Source organism: Carassius auratus, chromosome 36 (genome assembly GCF_003368295.1).
Source record: "Carassius auratus strain Wakin chromosome 36, ASM336829v1, whole genome shotgun sequence".
Classification (NCBI taxonomy): Eukaryota; Metazoa; Chordata; class Actinopteri; order Cypriniformes; family Cyprinidae; genus Carassius; species Carassius auratus.
In genome coordinates this window covers 2,367,562-2,384,851 of record NC_039278.1, presented here as the reverse complement: position 1 = coordinate 2,384,851, position 17,290 = coordinate 2,367,562, and the positions used below count along the sequence as shown (strand labels likewise).

The 17,290-nt window shown below is 37.3% G+C and overlaps 2 protein-coding genes across 2 annotated transcripts; one reads left to right on the top strand and one right to left on the bottom strand.

Annotated features, from left to right (window-relative positions):
* The first annotated feature begins 700 nt into the window (after positions 1-700).
* ctbs (chitobiase, di-N-acetyl-) lies at positions 701-5,869 on the top strand. Its single transcript, XM_026220767.1, has 7 exons — positions 701-937; positions 1,680-1,818; positions 3,472-3,680; positions 3,764-3,935; positions 4,314-4,411; positions 5,143-5,304; positions 5,449-5,869. The coding sequence occupies exons 1-7, from the start codon at positions 815-817 to the stop codon at positions 5,662-5,664; spliced, it is 1,119 nt and encodes a 372-aa protein (XP_026076552.1). The 5' UTR covers positions 701-814; the 3' UTR covers positions 5,665-5,869.
* Positions 5,870-6,664: 795 nt separating this feature from the next.
* Positions 6,665-16,403, bottom strand: spata1 (spermatogenesis associated 1). The gene is made up of 12 exons (XM_026220766.1): positions 16,174-16,403; positions 15,957-16,063; positions 15,319-15,436; positions 14,947-15,000; positions 14,529-14,838; positions 13,587-13,722; positions 13,392-13,446; positions 12,985-13,081; positions 12,767-12,892; positions 8,748-8,932; positions 8,490-8,588; positions 6,665-8,406 (listed from the first exon to the last, which is right to left on the bottom strand). Exons 1-12 carry the CDS (start codon positions 16,210-16,212, stop codon positions 8,335-8,337), a joined length of 1,398 nt encoding a protein of 465 aa, XP_026076551.1. The 5' UTR covers positions 16,213-16,403; the 3' UTR covers positions 6,665-8,334.
* Between the last annotated feature and the right edge of the window lie 887 nt (positions 16,404-17,290).

The window sequence follows — 17,290 nt, the reverse complement described above, 5'->3', positions numbered from 1 at the left end:
TGATTGGCTAATTGGAATGTTGATCCAGGATCATGTACTTGGTGAAATCATGCTCGCCATACAAAACACCAGCATTACAGCGATGACTCATCTGAGCACCTCTGATTGGTCATTGCATTCATAAGCTAAATATAATCGTATGTGATTGGTTATATAATCAGTCTATGGTTATAATGTGCAGAGCTGTAAAAATGCTTCTGTCTCTGGCTATTACCAGGGATTTAATTTTCGTCAGATAAAGAGAATAATAATAAGTTTAAAATTAAGCTATGCTCTCTTCTTTTTTTTCTGTATACAGCTAGGTATTTGACTTCTGATTTGACTAGGATGTCACAAATTTGAGCATCAATAGAATCTTTTATGGATAAAAGTTCACATTTATGGAGCTGACCTTTCGACATTTTAAAATTGATCGATTTGCCACAGAGATACCTTTCAAATTACTATTTTGAATGTGGATGGCTAATAATTGCATAGGAAGTAGAATAAGGTGAGATAGGGCATCTTGAGGGAGTGGTACCATGTTGTAATTTGATTGAAGCATTTGGCATTATTGTACAAAGTTTGAATCGCATTAATAAAATATATTTATTTACCATGTGACGTTTTACATCATAGAAAGCATGTCACCGAATCAGACCAATGAAAACAGCCCGATTCAGTTGACTCCGCCCCCTTTGTGGTTCAGTATCATGTGTATTTCGCATCTATCCCTTTCATTTCAGTGGTGTCACATGGCGGTATTGTTTCTGTTTTGGTGATTTGTAGACAGAAGTTATGTTCTTCATTACAGTGTTTTATCATCTGTTTTAGCATGAACATGTGGATTACTGTGTCTCTCTTCGTGCTAGCTTTGACCGCGCAGGTGTGGGCCAAAGTTTGCCCATGTGCACGAGAGGAACTCTGTCAACCCGTCCGATCCCAGCCGGCGTTTGAGGTGAGCGACGGTCACTCTGGACCCATCCAGTGATCAGCTGATGGCGCCTCACCTAATAATGTCAAATACAGACACTTAAACCACACTTAACATTTGTGAATTGTATTGCATTAGATTAGAAAATATCAGATTAGCACATGTAAACAAATGATTTACTCGTTTACTTAAGTATCCATTTTTGGGAAACCTTATGCTTGAACGGGTCACGTAATCAATGCCATGGCATGCATGTGGCTATTAATATCAAACTTTTTTTGATATAATTGATAATTCACCCAAAAATGAAAATGATATTGTCATTTAATCACACTCAAGTTAATCCATACCTGTATATATTTCTTTCTGATCAATGAACACAAAATATATTTAATCTTTATTAAGATTATTATGTGAATAACCAAATAGTAGATGGTCCCTATTGTACTCCATAAGTACAATGGAGTCAGTGGTGACCAGAAACTGTAGAAGAGTATCATACAGGTTAAAACTATACACTTAACATTTTACTTAAGTTTTTTTTTTTTTTTTTTTAACTCACAGCCCAATTTCATCAGCAGAAATTACTGTTACATGCTGTGTTGTTGAGCATTTTATAAATAAACTGATTTGTAACCACAATCACATTATATGTAAGGTTTAATCACATATCTTGCAATAAAGACATTAAAAACATTTAAAAACATTTTTCATAGTGAGAGAAAACTGCTAAAGAACATATATGTAATTAATGCATATTTTCCAGGTTTTTGTATTTGATGTTGGGAAAAAGGCTTGGAAATTTTATGACTGGACCAAAGTGACAACGGTTGCAGCTTTTGGAGAATATGATGCTGATCTCATGTGTTATGCTCACTCTAAAGGAGCTCGTGTGGTCCTGAAAGGTAGGGTTCGACTGAACATATGGCAAACTTTTCACTCTTTTATAAGCATGATGTAGCATATATTTCAACTCAAACAAGATTTTTACATGTTCTAAACAACATGTGTGGCACTTGTAAGGTCCAGGCACTCGGCCCAAGGAAGGTATCCGGTGCTGGATGAAGATCTGACTCCATTTTCTTATCTAATCTGACTCCATTTTAGTATGACCTCGAATTTAGGTTGAAAGGCAAATTGGTTGTTTGTTGGTCTCTAATTATTATTGTTATTCTTCTGAGATTTGATTATTCTAATTTAACTCTTTACTTTATTTTACTCGTTCATTAGGAATCTATGTCGCTCAGGGTGCCCCACGACGGCCGTTCTTCTACGTGTGCCCCACGATCACAAACTCGCCAGTCTCAACAGTAGTCAGAGGTTTATGTCTAATACATTTAGTCCCCCTCAGCTACCCATGTACAACTTAGTTAAAGCTCAAAACAATAATCAGCGGTTCTGCTAGCACTATCTGTCTAGCCCCCCCGACAGTCATATAACTTCGTACAACTTAATTAAAGCTGAGACAATAACCAGCGGTTATGACCAGTACTGTTACTAGCCCCCCATAGTTAATGCAACTGAGTACAACTTAACTAAAGTCAAGCGGTTTAGCCAGAAATCTAAAACCTCACCTGATGCGCCCCATGCTCCATCTAGTCTGAGTTTTAGTATGCACTTAACCCTGGACGCAGATTTGCGGAAACATAGCCTTCACTTAATCTCCTTGAGAAAATAGTTTCAGAGTCAGTCAGAGTAAATCAAATGTAACAATTTATTATCAGTCAGGTAAGGATTATGCCAATTACATAGCCAATTCATAGATATCAAATCAATACTAGACACCAAATTCTCAAAGATGAATCTAATAGTAAAAGATGCATACCTGACTCTTAGAAAAATACATAGTATGAAGTGTGTGGACACACTTCATGCTATGGGCTCATTCCAGCTACAGAAGGCCCTGATCCTTTTGCTGCAATCGTTTAAATACCTCACACAAACATCCCCCGAGATGAAGACAGAAACTAACAATTGGAATTTGCATTAGGTCAGGTCCCAGACCAGGGTAGTTTACACCTCAATGGGAACAGAAGGTAATTTACATGGAGGACCCTAGGAAGGGGCACTCCCTCCCATTACAGATATACAGAATATCTCTTAATTCTTAGGAAATGAATTATCTTTTAATCTACTTTTGTAAGACAGACACCATTGTACCAGTTGCACTGAGACAATTCAAATGACACCAAACATGACTGTAAATATCACTTGCATTAATATATACCATTATATTCTACTATTGACCATTCTGAGTGAGCTATGTGAAGGGAAGGAATGGAATGAGTAGGAACTGTTGCATATGTGAGAGAGGCGTTTCCTGCATTTTCTCTCAGTGAGATGTGAGAACAGATGTCTGTATGTTAATGCACTGTGTGTCCTTAGTATATCTCAGAAGATCAAAGTGTCTGAAGTTTCTGTAATTCTTACACACTTCCCCATGCAAAATCCACCATGATGCTAGTATTTTGTGGGTTATTACCAGGGCCTTGCTATTTAGTTTCTTATGGTAGTAACAGTAGTAATAGTGACTATCAATAATCAAAATGTTTTCACAGGAGATGTACGACTCTCATATATTGTGGATCCAGTAAATAGGACAGCTTGGATTCAGGAAAAAGTCCAGTTGGCAAAGAGTCAGTTCATGGATGGAATAAACATAGACGTAGAGCAGGCAGTGGAGACCAGTTCCCCTGAATATTATGCTTTGACAGCCCTTGTCAAGGAAACCACTGAAAGCTTCCACACAGAGATCCCAGGCTCTCAGGTAAAACAGCATATCACTGGAAAGTGTGTCATATAGCTACTTTAAAAGCCCTTGACATACTATCTTCTTGTCTTGAATCGCAGGTATCATTTGATATGGCTTGGTCGCCCAAATGCATTGATAAGCGTTGCTATGACTACCTTACCATTGCAGATTCATGCGATCTCTTGTTTGTTATGTCCTATGATGAGCAAAGCCAGATCTGGGGTGATTGTATTGCCATGGCAAATGCCCCCTTCAGTCAGACACTGACAGGTAAGTGATTTCTTGAAAAGATAAAATATAAACTCACTGTTTTTGACAATATTATCTTGCAGGGCATTAGAAAAATTACTTTGCACTTTTGTTTGAGCCCATGCTTCTGTACTTGTGAGTAGCACTTATTTCAAAACAGTTGTTCTACATAGTTTGCCCTTTGCCACAAATGTCAAATCTGACATGTTTTCCTAGATGACATTTCCAAAATATCCCTTCCCTTCATCACTGCATATTTATATAATTTTTTAACAGACTCTTTGGATTATGTTAACTGAACAACAGTTGGTTAGACCACAACATTATTAATAATGCCTGTTTTCATGTTACCTCCCATTGTATAATAATGCACACTTAAGGTTTAGACATGTTTTTCAGCTTATGATCAATACATCAGCATGAACATAGAGCCAAAGAAACTTGTTATGGGTGTTCCATGGTATGGTTACGACTACAGCTGCCTTAATTTCACAAAGGTAAACCATTTATTTTCAGTACTTCATTTAAAATGATATGCTTGAAATATTTCAGAATTTAAATACATATTTTGTGTGTAGTCATTTATGTGGCAAATAGCTGTACACTACAGTATGTGGGACAACTTATAGCAGGCAGGTTGTTATCGCAAATGAATCTTTTCCCATTTTATCTTTTACATAATTTAAATACTTCCCCTCACTCCTGCACATGTTCTGTTCTTATACAACTTATTATTCTGCAGTCTTGCACAAATTATTACAACTATGGCCAGATCCAACATACAAACTTAATAATTATGTATGCAAACTGTGGATCAGCAAATGTAAACTAAATAAAATTTTGAAATAAAAAATTTAGTGGGATTGCAGGTGTGCTCATTTATTTTTCTGGATATTTCCCACATGAATCTCATCAGAGTGGGTGTCCAAGCTTTTCTGGCAAGATACCATCATTAAGCTGGTGCTTAACACAAACATACATTAAACAATTGCCTGCAAGTGGAGAAAAAAACAAAACAAAAGGAATGCACTATGATGCTTATGCGACCCTTGATTAAACACAAATACAGAGAGTAATAACGCTGAATCTCTGGTTCGTTGTTATAGTACAAGTGTAAGCTAATGGTATGTAAATTAGGTTGGGTTGGGTAGTCAATAGAATAGATAAATTATGTTTTTTTTTAACTGTTATGTTGTTCGGCAATCTCTTTGTTATTACTGTATAACAGGAAGGAACATGTACAATTCCAAAAGTGCCATTCAGAGGGGCTCCATGTAGCGATGCATCTGGCAAACAAATTCCCTACAGCATCATGATGAAACAGATCAACAGCTCAATTTCAGGAAGACTGTGGGATGAGAACCAGCGAGCTCCATATTATAATTACAAGGTACTGTATCAGTGTATAAGTTCTGCATGTATCAAAAGTTTAATACCTACTAAAAAACACTTGAAAAAACAAACATTTTCAAGTGGACAGTTTCACGTTAGACATGTTATCTTTTCCCTAAAATGAATTAGATTTTATTAACAGGACACAGAAGGCAGGGTCCATCAGGTGTGGTATGATGACCCTGAAAGCATTGCTCTGAAGGCTGCCTATGTATCACAACATGGTCTGAAAGGAATCGGAATGTGGAACGGAAATCTCCTGGACTACAGTAGTGATCCAATCGCCCAGCAACAGACGGTGGACATGTGGAACGCCCTTACACCTGGGAAACAGGCTTATCACAAACTGAATAAATAGTAATAATAAATGTAATCATTTGTCTGATCATAATTGGCTGCTCAATACTGCACAATGATTCTAAATCAGCACAAGGCAGGGTTCTGCAGGTTTTAAAATGTAATTAGTCATTCCAATCAGAGCAGAGCAGAAAGTCTCAAATTCATGAAGGCATGGAATGAAATGTTGCGTACACTGTAAAATAAAATAAAAAAGTAAAAATAAAGTGTTCCTCAGTATTTTTGTCGTTTTCCAATTCAGATATCTAAACTTCCTTAAATTAAGATACATTTACTTGAGATGCAAAATTAAGATAGTTTAAGTCTTGTTTTCTGAGAGAGAGAGAAAAAAAGCAAATCTGTGCTTAAAACAAGAACTAATGTATGTCAGTGAGGTATGAAATCTTGTTTTCTAAGTCCACTGGCAGATATTTGTTTCTGTTTTAAGTATAAACACTTCATTTTGTGGAAAACACAGTGAGCAAATTTTGAGAACAGCAATGATTGTTGCATATAAGAATGATTCATGCCACAATCTCAACAAATTCACAACAAAAATGTCTAAAGGTTACAACAGTCAAAAATTGGTAGGAAGTGAACAGGCCCTTGCTTTGAATGACTTCAGTACATCTACAGCCACAGGACATCGCTAGTCTCGTACACTGCTCTGGTCTTGGTCCAATCTTCTTCCAGTTTTTTTTCCACAGTTTAGTGACTAAGTGGGTTTCTTAACCATAGCTTTGTTGCCAAAGATTTTCCAGACATTTTCAGTTGGGTTTAGATCTGGACTCTGGGCCGACCATTTCATTATTTGAATGTTTTCAGCTTCATGGAACTGCTTTAACCATTCTGCCATGTGGCAGTGTCCTACATGATAACTGCTGGCTGAATATGTGATAAAAGCAGGGAAGGAACCGCATGTTGTCGCAGCAGGTTCTTATAAACATTTGCATTCACCCTACCATGTATCTTTATTTACTTATTATTTGTGAGTAGAATCATTTATAAGGTTTAATTGTTTTTTTGTTTGTTTTTTTACACAGGGTGCTCTCTAATATGGTGAAAAGCACATTCCAGAGCCCATTTTTATGGTGGGGCCCCTCTCTGACAACAACAATGGACAAAGGTTAGCTACATTTTGATTGGATCTTGGTGGACAAACAGAAATAAACTGTCTGCCATCAGACAGAGATGCTAGGACAATGGCCAAACACTTCTTAGAGGGCAAGAAGAAGACCTCTGGTACTAAGCCACTAAGGACATACTAACATCCCATTGGTCCACATGCAGTTTCTGCCCTTCACCCATCTAGAGACTGATTCCTATAGTTGTGTCCTGTGACTGCCATAAAAATTCCTTAGAACCTCCAGATGCATAGCTTAAAACCTTAAAATTGGATTTTCACCCATCAAATACTAATTCAGAAGAATATTCTCAATAACAGTTATGTGTAGTGCAACATCTTGCACAAATACAGTTGTTAATGGACAAATTAATGCCACTCAGAATGGTCAATAGCTAAATATAATGTTCTACATGAATTCAAGTGATATTCACATCATGTTTGGTATCATTTGAAATTTATCAGTGTGACTGGTACAATGGTCTCAGTCTTACAGGAAATAAACTAAAAGCTAATAAAGATTCTAAGAGTTTATAGATATTTTTCCTGACTGTAGGGGGTGTGCCCTTTCCAAGTGTCTTTCATCCAAATAATCTGTCCCCAAAACGTGTAAACTCTCGATGTCTAGGACTTGATCAATGCAAATTTCAGTTGTTAGTTCCTGTCTGCATCTGGAGGATGTTTGTCTTGGTCCTAGGAAATGTTGCAAAAAGATCAGGTCGATTCTGTAGCTAGATGAGCCTGTAGTGTGGTGTCTATACATTCCACACTATTTATTTTTCTGAAATCAGGTATCCATCTTTTACTTTCAGATTCATCTTTTTTTGCATTTGATATCTTGTATTAATTTTCTTTGAACTATGTAATTGGCATGATACATTTAACGGCCGAGACACTCTGAGCAAAATAGATTCCTAATGAACAAGTAAAATATAAAGGTTTAACTAGAATAATCAAGTGTGAGAATAATAATAATTAAAAATTGGTCAAACAACTTGCTTTAAAATCTAAATTCGAGGTTATGATAAAATGAAACCAGATTAAAATGTATTTTTAATTAAATCACTTTGCACACCAAAAACACTGAACATGCATGAAGCTTTCAGCCACCATTAGATACCTTCGTTGGGCCAGATGGGTAGACTTTGCAATTCCTTTCAATTTGTTCCTTAAATTTTCTTTACTTTTTCGTTAAAAAGGTTTCTAAAAAGGCTTACATTCACCTTCATAAAACCTGCAGAAACCCTAATAAGATCAAGTAATATGGTTTTCATCGACAGCTCATTTCTCCGGGACATAATTTCTGAAAATAATGATTTTTGTTCAATGTTAAAAGTGAAGTAAACCATTTTTAGGCATTAATATACTCACGTAACCCATCTTAACATGCAATCAACTATAGGTCCACCATCCATGGGTTGGTTTCTCCAAAATATTTAAACGCTGTGGTGCTTACAAACCCTTGCACCATTAGTCAATTCATCAGCTGAATCACAACTTTTGTCCACAAAGAAATCTGATTTCTAAGAAACCTAATGCTTAGCACATAGACATGTATTCTGTGTTTCTTTATAAGTGAGCTCTCTTTTGCATCAGTTCTGCTTTCAGGGCCTGTAGTTCTGTGGCAGCTTGCTTTCTCAACTAGATGAAAGAAAGAAAGAAAAAAAACATCACAAGTGCTGAAACAATCCAGAAGAACTAACCAGTGCATGTCTGTTCAGTACCTTGATCTCTGTGGCCAGTTTAATTTTAGCATCATCCACATTTTTCCTCAGATTATCAATCTCACTGCTTTCTGTCATAATCTGGATTATCAACTCATTCTGTAAGTGGCAAAGCACAATGTTTTTGTTTTAATGAATCAAAATATTATATTTAGAAAGAAAGAAATGAACAGTTACATCCCTGCAGACGAGTTCTATAAATAGAGCATGAATAGGCAATTATTTTACTGAAAAAAATAATGAAGAACTATAAACTACCTTTAACTTTGTGCTTGAATGTTTCTTTGTTTTTGTTTGTCGTTTTGCACCATCCCGGGCTTGGATTTGTTGTAGCATTTTACTGTAGAAGGTGTGAAGTTCAAGGCGTACTCTCTTCAGTGTGTCCTCCAGAAGTGTTGTTGCCTTCTTAGTATCAAAATATTGCCTCTTCCATCGGTCGCGTGCTTCAGAGGCAAACGAAAAAATAAAAATCTTTTTTTTACACCATAGCCTAATACCCATTTCATAATCACAAAAATCTGACAGATTAAAGAGATCCTGAAATCCTACAATAACCCAAAAGGTCTTAAAACATTAAAATTCAACAGTAAACTCTCCAACTCTAAGAATCAAAGTTTTAGTTAAAATGAGACAAATTTTTTGCTAAAGATTGTATATACATGCATGAAGCATGCAGCTTTGTGGTTTCATCGATGGTACATAATAGTTTTTTTTATTTTTATGCTTTTATGTTTATTCATATTCATTAAATTCTATTAAAATACTGAGAACAAAAATAAACACATGTTCATAATTGGATCGTTGGAAATAGTGCTTCAGTGAGTGTACATTGGTTGTACACTCAAAATCAGAATGAATTGTGGGTAAAAAGTAGTGGACGAATGTAGGAAATTACTCACTCAGAATTCGGACAGCACTACAAAATAACTGACACCCGATATAGTGCAATATATAGTGGATAGGGAGCGGTTTCGGACACAGCTCCTGTGATTTCTGTCACATTGTTAAGTCTTGCCAGTTGTTACTCTACAATTTTAAGCATTCTCCCTGGTTTTATTTTTCTTGGTTTTTGTATTTCTTGTTGGTCCCTTCTTTGTGAGTTTCCTGCCTTGTTGCTCATTTGAATTGCTTGCCTGTGTATTGACCTGTTGCCTGTATTTTGGATTATGTTTCTGGATTATACCAATAAAACCTGCATTTGGATATCCAACATTACAAGTCTCGGAGCAATATATAACAAAAAGACTTCACCATGTACAGATCCAGCCGAATGAAACCCAAACCCATTATGGGTGGACCAGTTACTGCAGCTACAACAAAGAGACCTGTCGGTAGAGGAATATGTTTGTTAGTTCTGTGAGTAGTCATACCAAGTACTGGTGGCTACGGAGCTTGGTCCATCTTGGTCACCAGCATGTCCAGTGATAACAGTCGCTAATCTCGTTCTTTCAGCACCTTCCTGTCCTGTGGTTCCCACACCAAAGCCTGTTCACAACATGGCCGCCACTCCAGAGTCTCATCATGTGATGGCATCCATTCTCCAGTGTCTCATGCCATTGTTCCCAGCCATCATGAATGTTGCTCTTGAAGCTAGTAAGGCAGTTCCAGCAAACCGAGACTGATGTCCAGTGTGGCGGACCCACCGCTGATGTCGGTGGAAGTGGCAGTAATCCTCAAAAAGCTCTCAAGCCCGACGATCTCAGAGTTTCTCCCACCTTCTTCTGCCCTTCCAGTAATGGCGGTCGCCATCTTCTGTGTCTGGGCTATACACAATTCTGAGGTGGCGACATCCAATCCAGATCCCACTCAAAGTCAAGTCCCCTTTTTTTGTATAGCGATTTATAAAATACTGGTTGCATCAAAACAGCTTTTCAGAGACAAACAGGATAATAGTTTGTCAATAATGCAAGAAGACAATAACGGAGTAATTTTTTTTAGCTAAATTCAGTTCATTGATGATTCAGTGATGTCGTTATCCAGTTCAAGTCTCTTCCAATAGTGTCAATAGTGCAATCAGTCAAGCATCCCCAACTAAGCAAGCCAAAGGCGACAGTGGCAAGGAACCAAAACTCCATCGGTGACAGAAATGGAGAAAAGACATTGGGAGAAACCTGGCTCAGTTGGGGAGGGGGCCAGTTCTCCGCTAGTCAAAAAAAAAAACAGCATAGCGTGGCTTAATTCCAGTCTGCAACACCTGTGCAGAGGACTCACTTGTTACTGTGGTCTGTTGCGAATGGTACAGTCCATGAATCTGCTCCAGAGCCCTCTCCAGTCCATGTGTCTGCTCCAGAGCCATCTCCAGTCCATCAGTCTGCTTCAGAGCCCTCTCCAGTCCATGTGTCTGCTCCAGAGCCCTCTCCAGTCCATCAGTCTGCTCCAGAGCCCTCTCCAGTCCATGTGTCTGCTCCAGAGCCATCTCCAGTCCATGAGTCTGCTCCAGAGCCCTCTCCAGTCCACATGTCTTCTCCAGAGCCCGCTTCAGTCCACGTGTCTGCTCCAGAGCCCTCTCCAGTCCACGTGTCTTCTCCAGAGCCCGCTTCAGTCCACGTGTCTGCTCCAGAGCCCTCTCCAGTCCACGTGTCTTCTCCAGAGCCCGCTTCAGTCCACGTGTCTGCTCCAGAGCCCTCTCCAGTCCATGTGTCTGTTCCAGAGCCTGCTTCAGTCCATGAATCCACTCCAGAGCTAACTAAAGCCCAAGAGCTCAGTCCTGTGTTGACATCAGCCTGTAAGTGTCCTGTCTGCTCTGTCTCAATCACAGAGGTCGTGATTGCAACACATTGTCATTCCGGTTATGGCCATGGAGGCAATATCTGAACCTTCAGTCTATCCTTTCATGGCCTTTGAGGCCATCACTATGCTCACAGGCTTTCCAGAAACAGTCATGGAGGCTGTCTCTGAAATCCTAAACTGTCCTGACACAACTGTGAAAGTTGTTGCTGAACTCTCTGAATGCCCTGTTATGGCCACAGGGGCTGTCCCTAACCTCTCTATGCTCTCTATTGCAGTTCTGACTGCTCCGCATTCAGATCTAACGTGGTGAGTTCCAGTTCTGCCTGAGCCATCTTGGTGGTCACCTGCGCCATCAGCACCTCAGCTCCATCCTGGTGGCCATCTACTCCACTGTGGGGATCTTCGGTCCCCTCTGCTCTGCCATGGTGGTCTTCTGCTCCGCTCTGGTTGTCTTTAGTGCCGACCTGGCTTCCTGCTCTGCCGGTTCCGCCCTGGCTTCCTGCCACCTTGGTTTCCTGCTTTGCTCTCATCTCTGTTTTTTTTTCATCTTCATGGACCGGGCACACCATCCCACCCCCTGATCCGCTCTGTCCTGACTTCTCTAACCATCAGATGTGGATATTTGGCTAGAATTGCCCTGAAATACAGCATCTTCAGATGCAAAGCAGCTCAGAAAGTTGAAAAAAGTAAATTAACTAATTAATTTTAACATGACTTTTCCAGTCTTTCATGATTTACTAGATAAGGATTTTTTTTCCACCAGAGGGCACCATACCTTTGCCACTCAATCCTGGACTGCATTTCCCATAACCCATTGCCAGGAATCATCATGCCTGATTGTTTTCACCAGTTGCTCCTTACCTCTGCCTATATAAGCCTTGTTGTTTAATGTCACATTGTGAAGACTTGCCAGTTGTTAATTTGCAATTCTGAAAATTACGATTGGTTTTATGTCTCTCGGTTTTTGGATTTCTTGTCTGTCCCTTGGACTATCCTTTTACCAGCGTTACCTGCAAACTGTTTAGGCTCATAGAAGACCTTTAATGTTGAGGGCAGTCGTGGCCTAATGTATAGAGAGCTGGACTTGTAACTCAAAGGTCATGGTTTTGAGTCTTAGGTACGGCAGGGATTGTAGGTGGGGGGAATGAATTTCCAGTGCTTTCTCCTCCTTTAAAACTATGACTGAGGTGAGACCTTGAGTAAAGCACCGAACCCCCAACTGCTTGCCGCATCGATATGGCTTCCCACTGCTCCAGGTGAGTGTTCACAGTGTGTGTACGTGTTTGTTCACTACTCACTGCTGTGGGTGTGCACATTGATGGTTTAAATGCAGAGCACAAATTCCTTTCGACATCCTTTCCTTCAATGGTTAGGTTTTACGGGTGAACCTTCATGCATAAATGCATGCATGCATACATACATGCATGCATTTTATTATTATTGTTCTGTAATGAAATCAGGTCCAGGCGTAACCTCACTGAAATGCTATGGCAAAACCTGGAAGGCACATACTTGGTGTATATGTTTAATGGAAGAGGACTTTATACCTTGGTTCCTGCGATGTCTGTTAAGAGCTAAAAGCTCTCTGCCCTTTTTCAAAAGCTCTTGCCTTGTTTGTTCAAGCTCCTTCCTTTGCCCTTTGAGAAGCTTGATTTCCTCTATCAGTTCATTTTCTGAAAGCATGAAATGTTTAATATAAAATTCAAGAGCAAGAATAACAACAGCATTCGTTAGGACAGTAACTGCTAATTAGTAACCGCCTTACTAGTGGTTGTTTGTTGTGTGTAAAGTTCAAGGGAATAGACAGACAGTGGAGAACTTCTCTCTGCTGGGAGTGGAGAGGTTGGTCTACACATAAGAACCTGTGAAAACACATAAAAGCTTCTTACAACAATGTCCAGAACACTCTTCAACCTCCAGCTGCAAGAGGAATTTTTCTTGGCCAATAAACCTCATGTTGTCTTTATGAGGATGGGCCATTTACAGGTACATTACTTCCTGTTTTGTCTGGAAAATCTTTACTAAACCTTCAGAAACATTCCACAGGAATGTGGGTCTATGTAAAAATGTTGAGACTACAACAACACTGCATTCTGTACAAAACAGAATGGCTTATTAAAGATCCATTGGATGTATCAGATGTAATTTGAGAATAATAAGTTTATCTCTTACCATATCATCTGTCTTTTCTTTGCTTGATTTCAGTGTCAGACAACTGTTAAATTTCCTAGATGTATAATATAGGTCATTGAATGCAATTAGATATTCCATTACAGATCTAATACAGATAGAAATGTATTACCAATAAATAGTTAACAATTCTCAGTCTCTACACAAATATAAAAGCAAAAAAAAAAATCAGGTTACCTTGCCAGTCCATGAGAATCCTCAAATGACTCCGTAGCTCCAGAGTTTCTGTTTTTTCTTTTAAAACAATGTTTCTTTTTTGGAGCTGTATTCATTTCTACTTGAGAAAAGCCTCCCTGCTTAGCAAGATGTCTGTCTGCATTGAAAAATGAAAAACGCAAGATTTGTACATTACATATAATATTTTGTCAATATTTTGTATCTTGGTTTGACATGAATGAACATTTACAATAAGATTAACTGCATTGTATTTCATATATATATATATATATATATATATATATATATATATATATATATATATATATATATATATATATATATATATATATATATATATATATATATATATATATATATATATATATTTATTATTATTTATTTTTATTTTTTTATTATACTTGATTGTAACTTATTTTGCCTAAACATCAAATTGTAATATGATATTAACAATTAAAATATTTTAATTAATCATGAATAACAATAGGTATTTTTTATATGTAAATAACATTTAGTAATCATAATTAACAGTAATAAGGATCTATAAATGTATATTGATACAAAGAAAAACATAATAAATTACATTGATTAATTATAATATTATTTTACCTATGCACACAGAGGTATCACTGTTTAGGACACGTAGTTTTGAAGAGCCACTATGCCACTCTTATAATGTAAACAAGTGTAAATGTAAAAGATGGAAGTTTACCAGATAAAATGAGCTTACTTGTGCAATTCAGCCAATCAGTTATTCTATTCTAACCGTTACTCCCATTTTAAAGATTTCATTCATATTTAATTTGTATGCAGAACTGCTGAACTAAATTGAATGGTGCAACGCAAAAATCGTTAGCAGTAGTACATAAGGTGTAATTTAGTGTCCCTTTACATGAAATCTAAGTTGTTTTGCACACAGCTTATGTTCTTAGCATTTCATACCGGATTGTTTGTGTACAGGCCCAATCTGATCTTGCAAACTGTGTGTTAGATGAGGAGTGTCAGTGGATCCTGTGTCTTCATCACTCTCATCCTCCTCTGCATCCTGCCTTAGGACAGACTGCTGAGATCCTTTATTGATTGAGGGGAATTTAATGGGCTCTTTTATGTTGCCAGGCACACACGTTGGTCTGGGCAAATCGTGACTGTGATTGTCAGTGTTGCTAATTAAAGTATCAGCGGTCAGAGAGCTAGAGCAAAGACAACTGTCATTCTCTCCCATGGGTAAAATGTAGAGCTCAGGAAAAGGAGCCTAGAGGGGTCCAGAAAACAAGGCATAAACAATAAATCACAAGCATGAATCAGCATAAATCACCAAATATAACTAAACTTAGATCTCACTTATTTCACAAGCACTTACAAATGGTGGAGTGAAGGATTTTACTGTCAGTTCTCCCTCTTGTCTGAATTTAACCTGAGATCAAATGAAAAAAAAGAGGTATTTATTTTAGCTTTACATTTTCCATGCTACTCAAGGGTGATTATGCATCACACACACATCTGTCTACATAATTGTCTCACATTTTCCAGTCGTAGATTGTCTTTTACTGAAAATGAATCATTGTATTTATGTCCTGTGTCTAATCAAACTTTTAATTACCATACTCATCATCGTCACACCATGTGCTTGATTTAATGTAATGCAAAAAACAAAAAAACACCAGCATTTGGCTGTACACTTACAGCAATTTTAGGTAACCAACTTTATTATTCTGCAATGATAGCTACTCACCAGTGCTAAACTTCTGCCAACACATTTTAAGAAAACGTATCTATCTGCGATTCTGTCCAGCCCAAGAAATGTTCCCAGATCAGATCTGAGATCAGACAGACTCACATCTGAATCAACTCTAAAAACAAAAAGCACTGAGATCAGACATAGTCACATGTGAATAAAATGAGTAAGGCTATGGAGGTAGAATTACTATGATCTCTTTAAATTTATTTGTGGATTATACTTTTCTGGAAATATGAAACCATTCTGTTTCATATTTATGGAACTATATCTTAGTAAAATTACACAAATGCTGCAGTATTATTATGATTTTTTTGTTGTTGCTTTCGTAAACACCAAGTTAATTTAGGCCATTGTTATGTGAATTCTATTTAATTCATTATTTGACTTATGTAAAAAGTCAATATCATATAATATAATATCTGTTAATCTGATAAATAAAACCACACCGCCATATATTAATTTTTTTTCTTAATTTTCTGGTTAAAATAGTGTTTTGGTAATTGTGTAGGTTTGCTTACGGTTTAATATATGGAGTTTATTTTATTATTATTCTTTTTTTTTAACAATTAACTTTTTCAAGAATATCCACAAGTGTAAACCGTGACTCTCAGTAGACAAACTCCGCGACTGACCTGATAAATCCAGCGGAGATGAAAGTGTCCACAGCTCCAGCTGATACTTTATTCAGCCTCCGATCAAACTGTTCATCGGGTACATAAAACACATGCAGCTCCACACGCTTCATTAGACATAAAACAAAAATAACAAATCCAAAGAAGACACGCAGGTAGAATAAGCTGTGGTTATTTATTAATTTAAACATTTAAAAATGTTATTTATTAAACATACCTCTGTAATTTCACCCCGCTTGCCAGTAAACTCGCTCATGGTCACATTAACCTTATGATGATTTCAGTGTGCGCGTGGGAGTGTGAAGCGCTAAGTAACGCTATCTTGAGTCATCAGTACCAGGGTGAACGGGACGCCCATAACCCCCCCCCCGAGCTCCAGTGAACAGGACATTGTGTGAACGCCACCATACATATGAACGTGTAACCCTACGGTTTATACCCCATCGTATATCCATCCATCCATCCATGCAAAAAAATAAATAATAATAATTGCCTAAATAAATACTACTACTACAACTACTAATATTGATATCAATTTAAACCATTCTATATCAAAAACTGTTTTATATTATAGTGCACTTTTGACTGATTTACTTTTGTCCGGACTGTCAGTGTGCAGGATACAGTTACGCCAGTAGGTGGCGATGAGTGACTCCCATTATTTAGATGGTGTGTTGTTCGATTGGTCTGATATCTAAACTAGCCAAAAAAAGAAAGAAGACAAAACCTCCTTTCCTAACCTTTTTTTATTTTTAAAAAAGGTTAATAATATGTATAACACTTCTGGCCCACTGTATATGACATTATCTTAATTATCTGATAGAATTGTTCATTCACATCAAACATTTTAACATTTTTCTTAATTGCATTTTGTGCTGTTTGATCTAATCTTTTCAATGTTTATTGCAAAGAGAATGTTTGTTTTTTTGTAAACGCTTGATTTTCATATTTTAATATAGATTATTCAAAAAAGTTTAATAAGAAATCTATATATTTTACCCAATTTGAATATTACACTTAGCATTTATCAGAGGAATAAAACTTCAGTGGCACACAAGAAGTGACTTTCACACAATGGTGACTTTTAAATGTACATCATTTTAAAACAAAGCAAAAGTGAAAAACCTTTCATATCTTCACAAGGCTATGAAGAGTTCCTCCGTCTATAGGATGATCTAAAAATTTTCACAGTTAAACACACTAGAACAAAGACTGTTAGAAAACATTTTTATTAAAAGTTCAGAAACCTACAATGTATTTTGTGTATATCTTCAGTATTGCAAAATCAAGTCTGATCTGATCAAGTCAAATCTGAAATATCACAAACACTCACA

Bases quoted from the DNA above. Each gene is read 5' to 3' on its own strand.
- spata1 (XM_026220766.1), bottom strand. From the start codon at position 16,212: ATGAGCGAGTTTACTGGCAAGCGGGGTGAAATTACAGAG. The intron at 15,437-15,956 runs GTCAGTCGCGGA...TTTTGTTTTTAG, and splicing joins ATCTCCGCTGGATTTATCAG to AGTTGATTCAGATGTGAGTC. The intron at 13,082-13,391 runs GTAAGAGATAAA...GTGTTTTCACAG, and splicing joins AAGAAAAGACAGATGATATG to GTTCTTATGTGTAGACCAAC.
- ctbs (XM_026220767.1), top strand. From the start codon at position 815: ATGAACATGTGGATTACTGTGTCTCTCTTCGTGCTAGCTTTGACCGCG. The intron at 938-1,679 runs GTGAGCGACGGT...CATATTTTCCAG, and splicing joins GATCCCAGCCGGCGTTTGAG to GTTTTTGTATTTGATGTTGG. The intron at 3,936-4,313 runs GTAAGTGATTTC...CATGTTTTTCAG, and splicing joins CTTCAGTCAGACACTGACAG to CTTATGATCAATACATCAGC.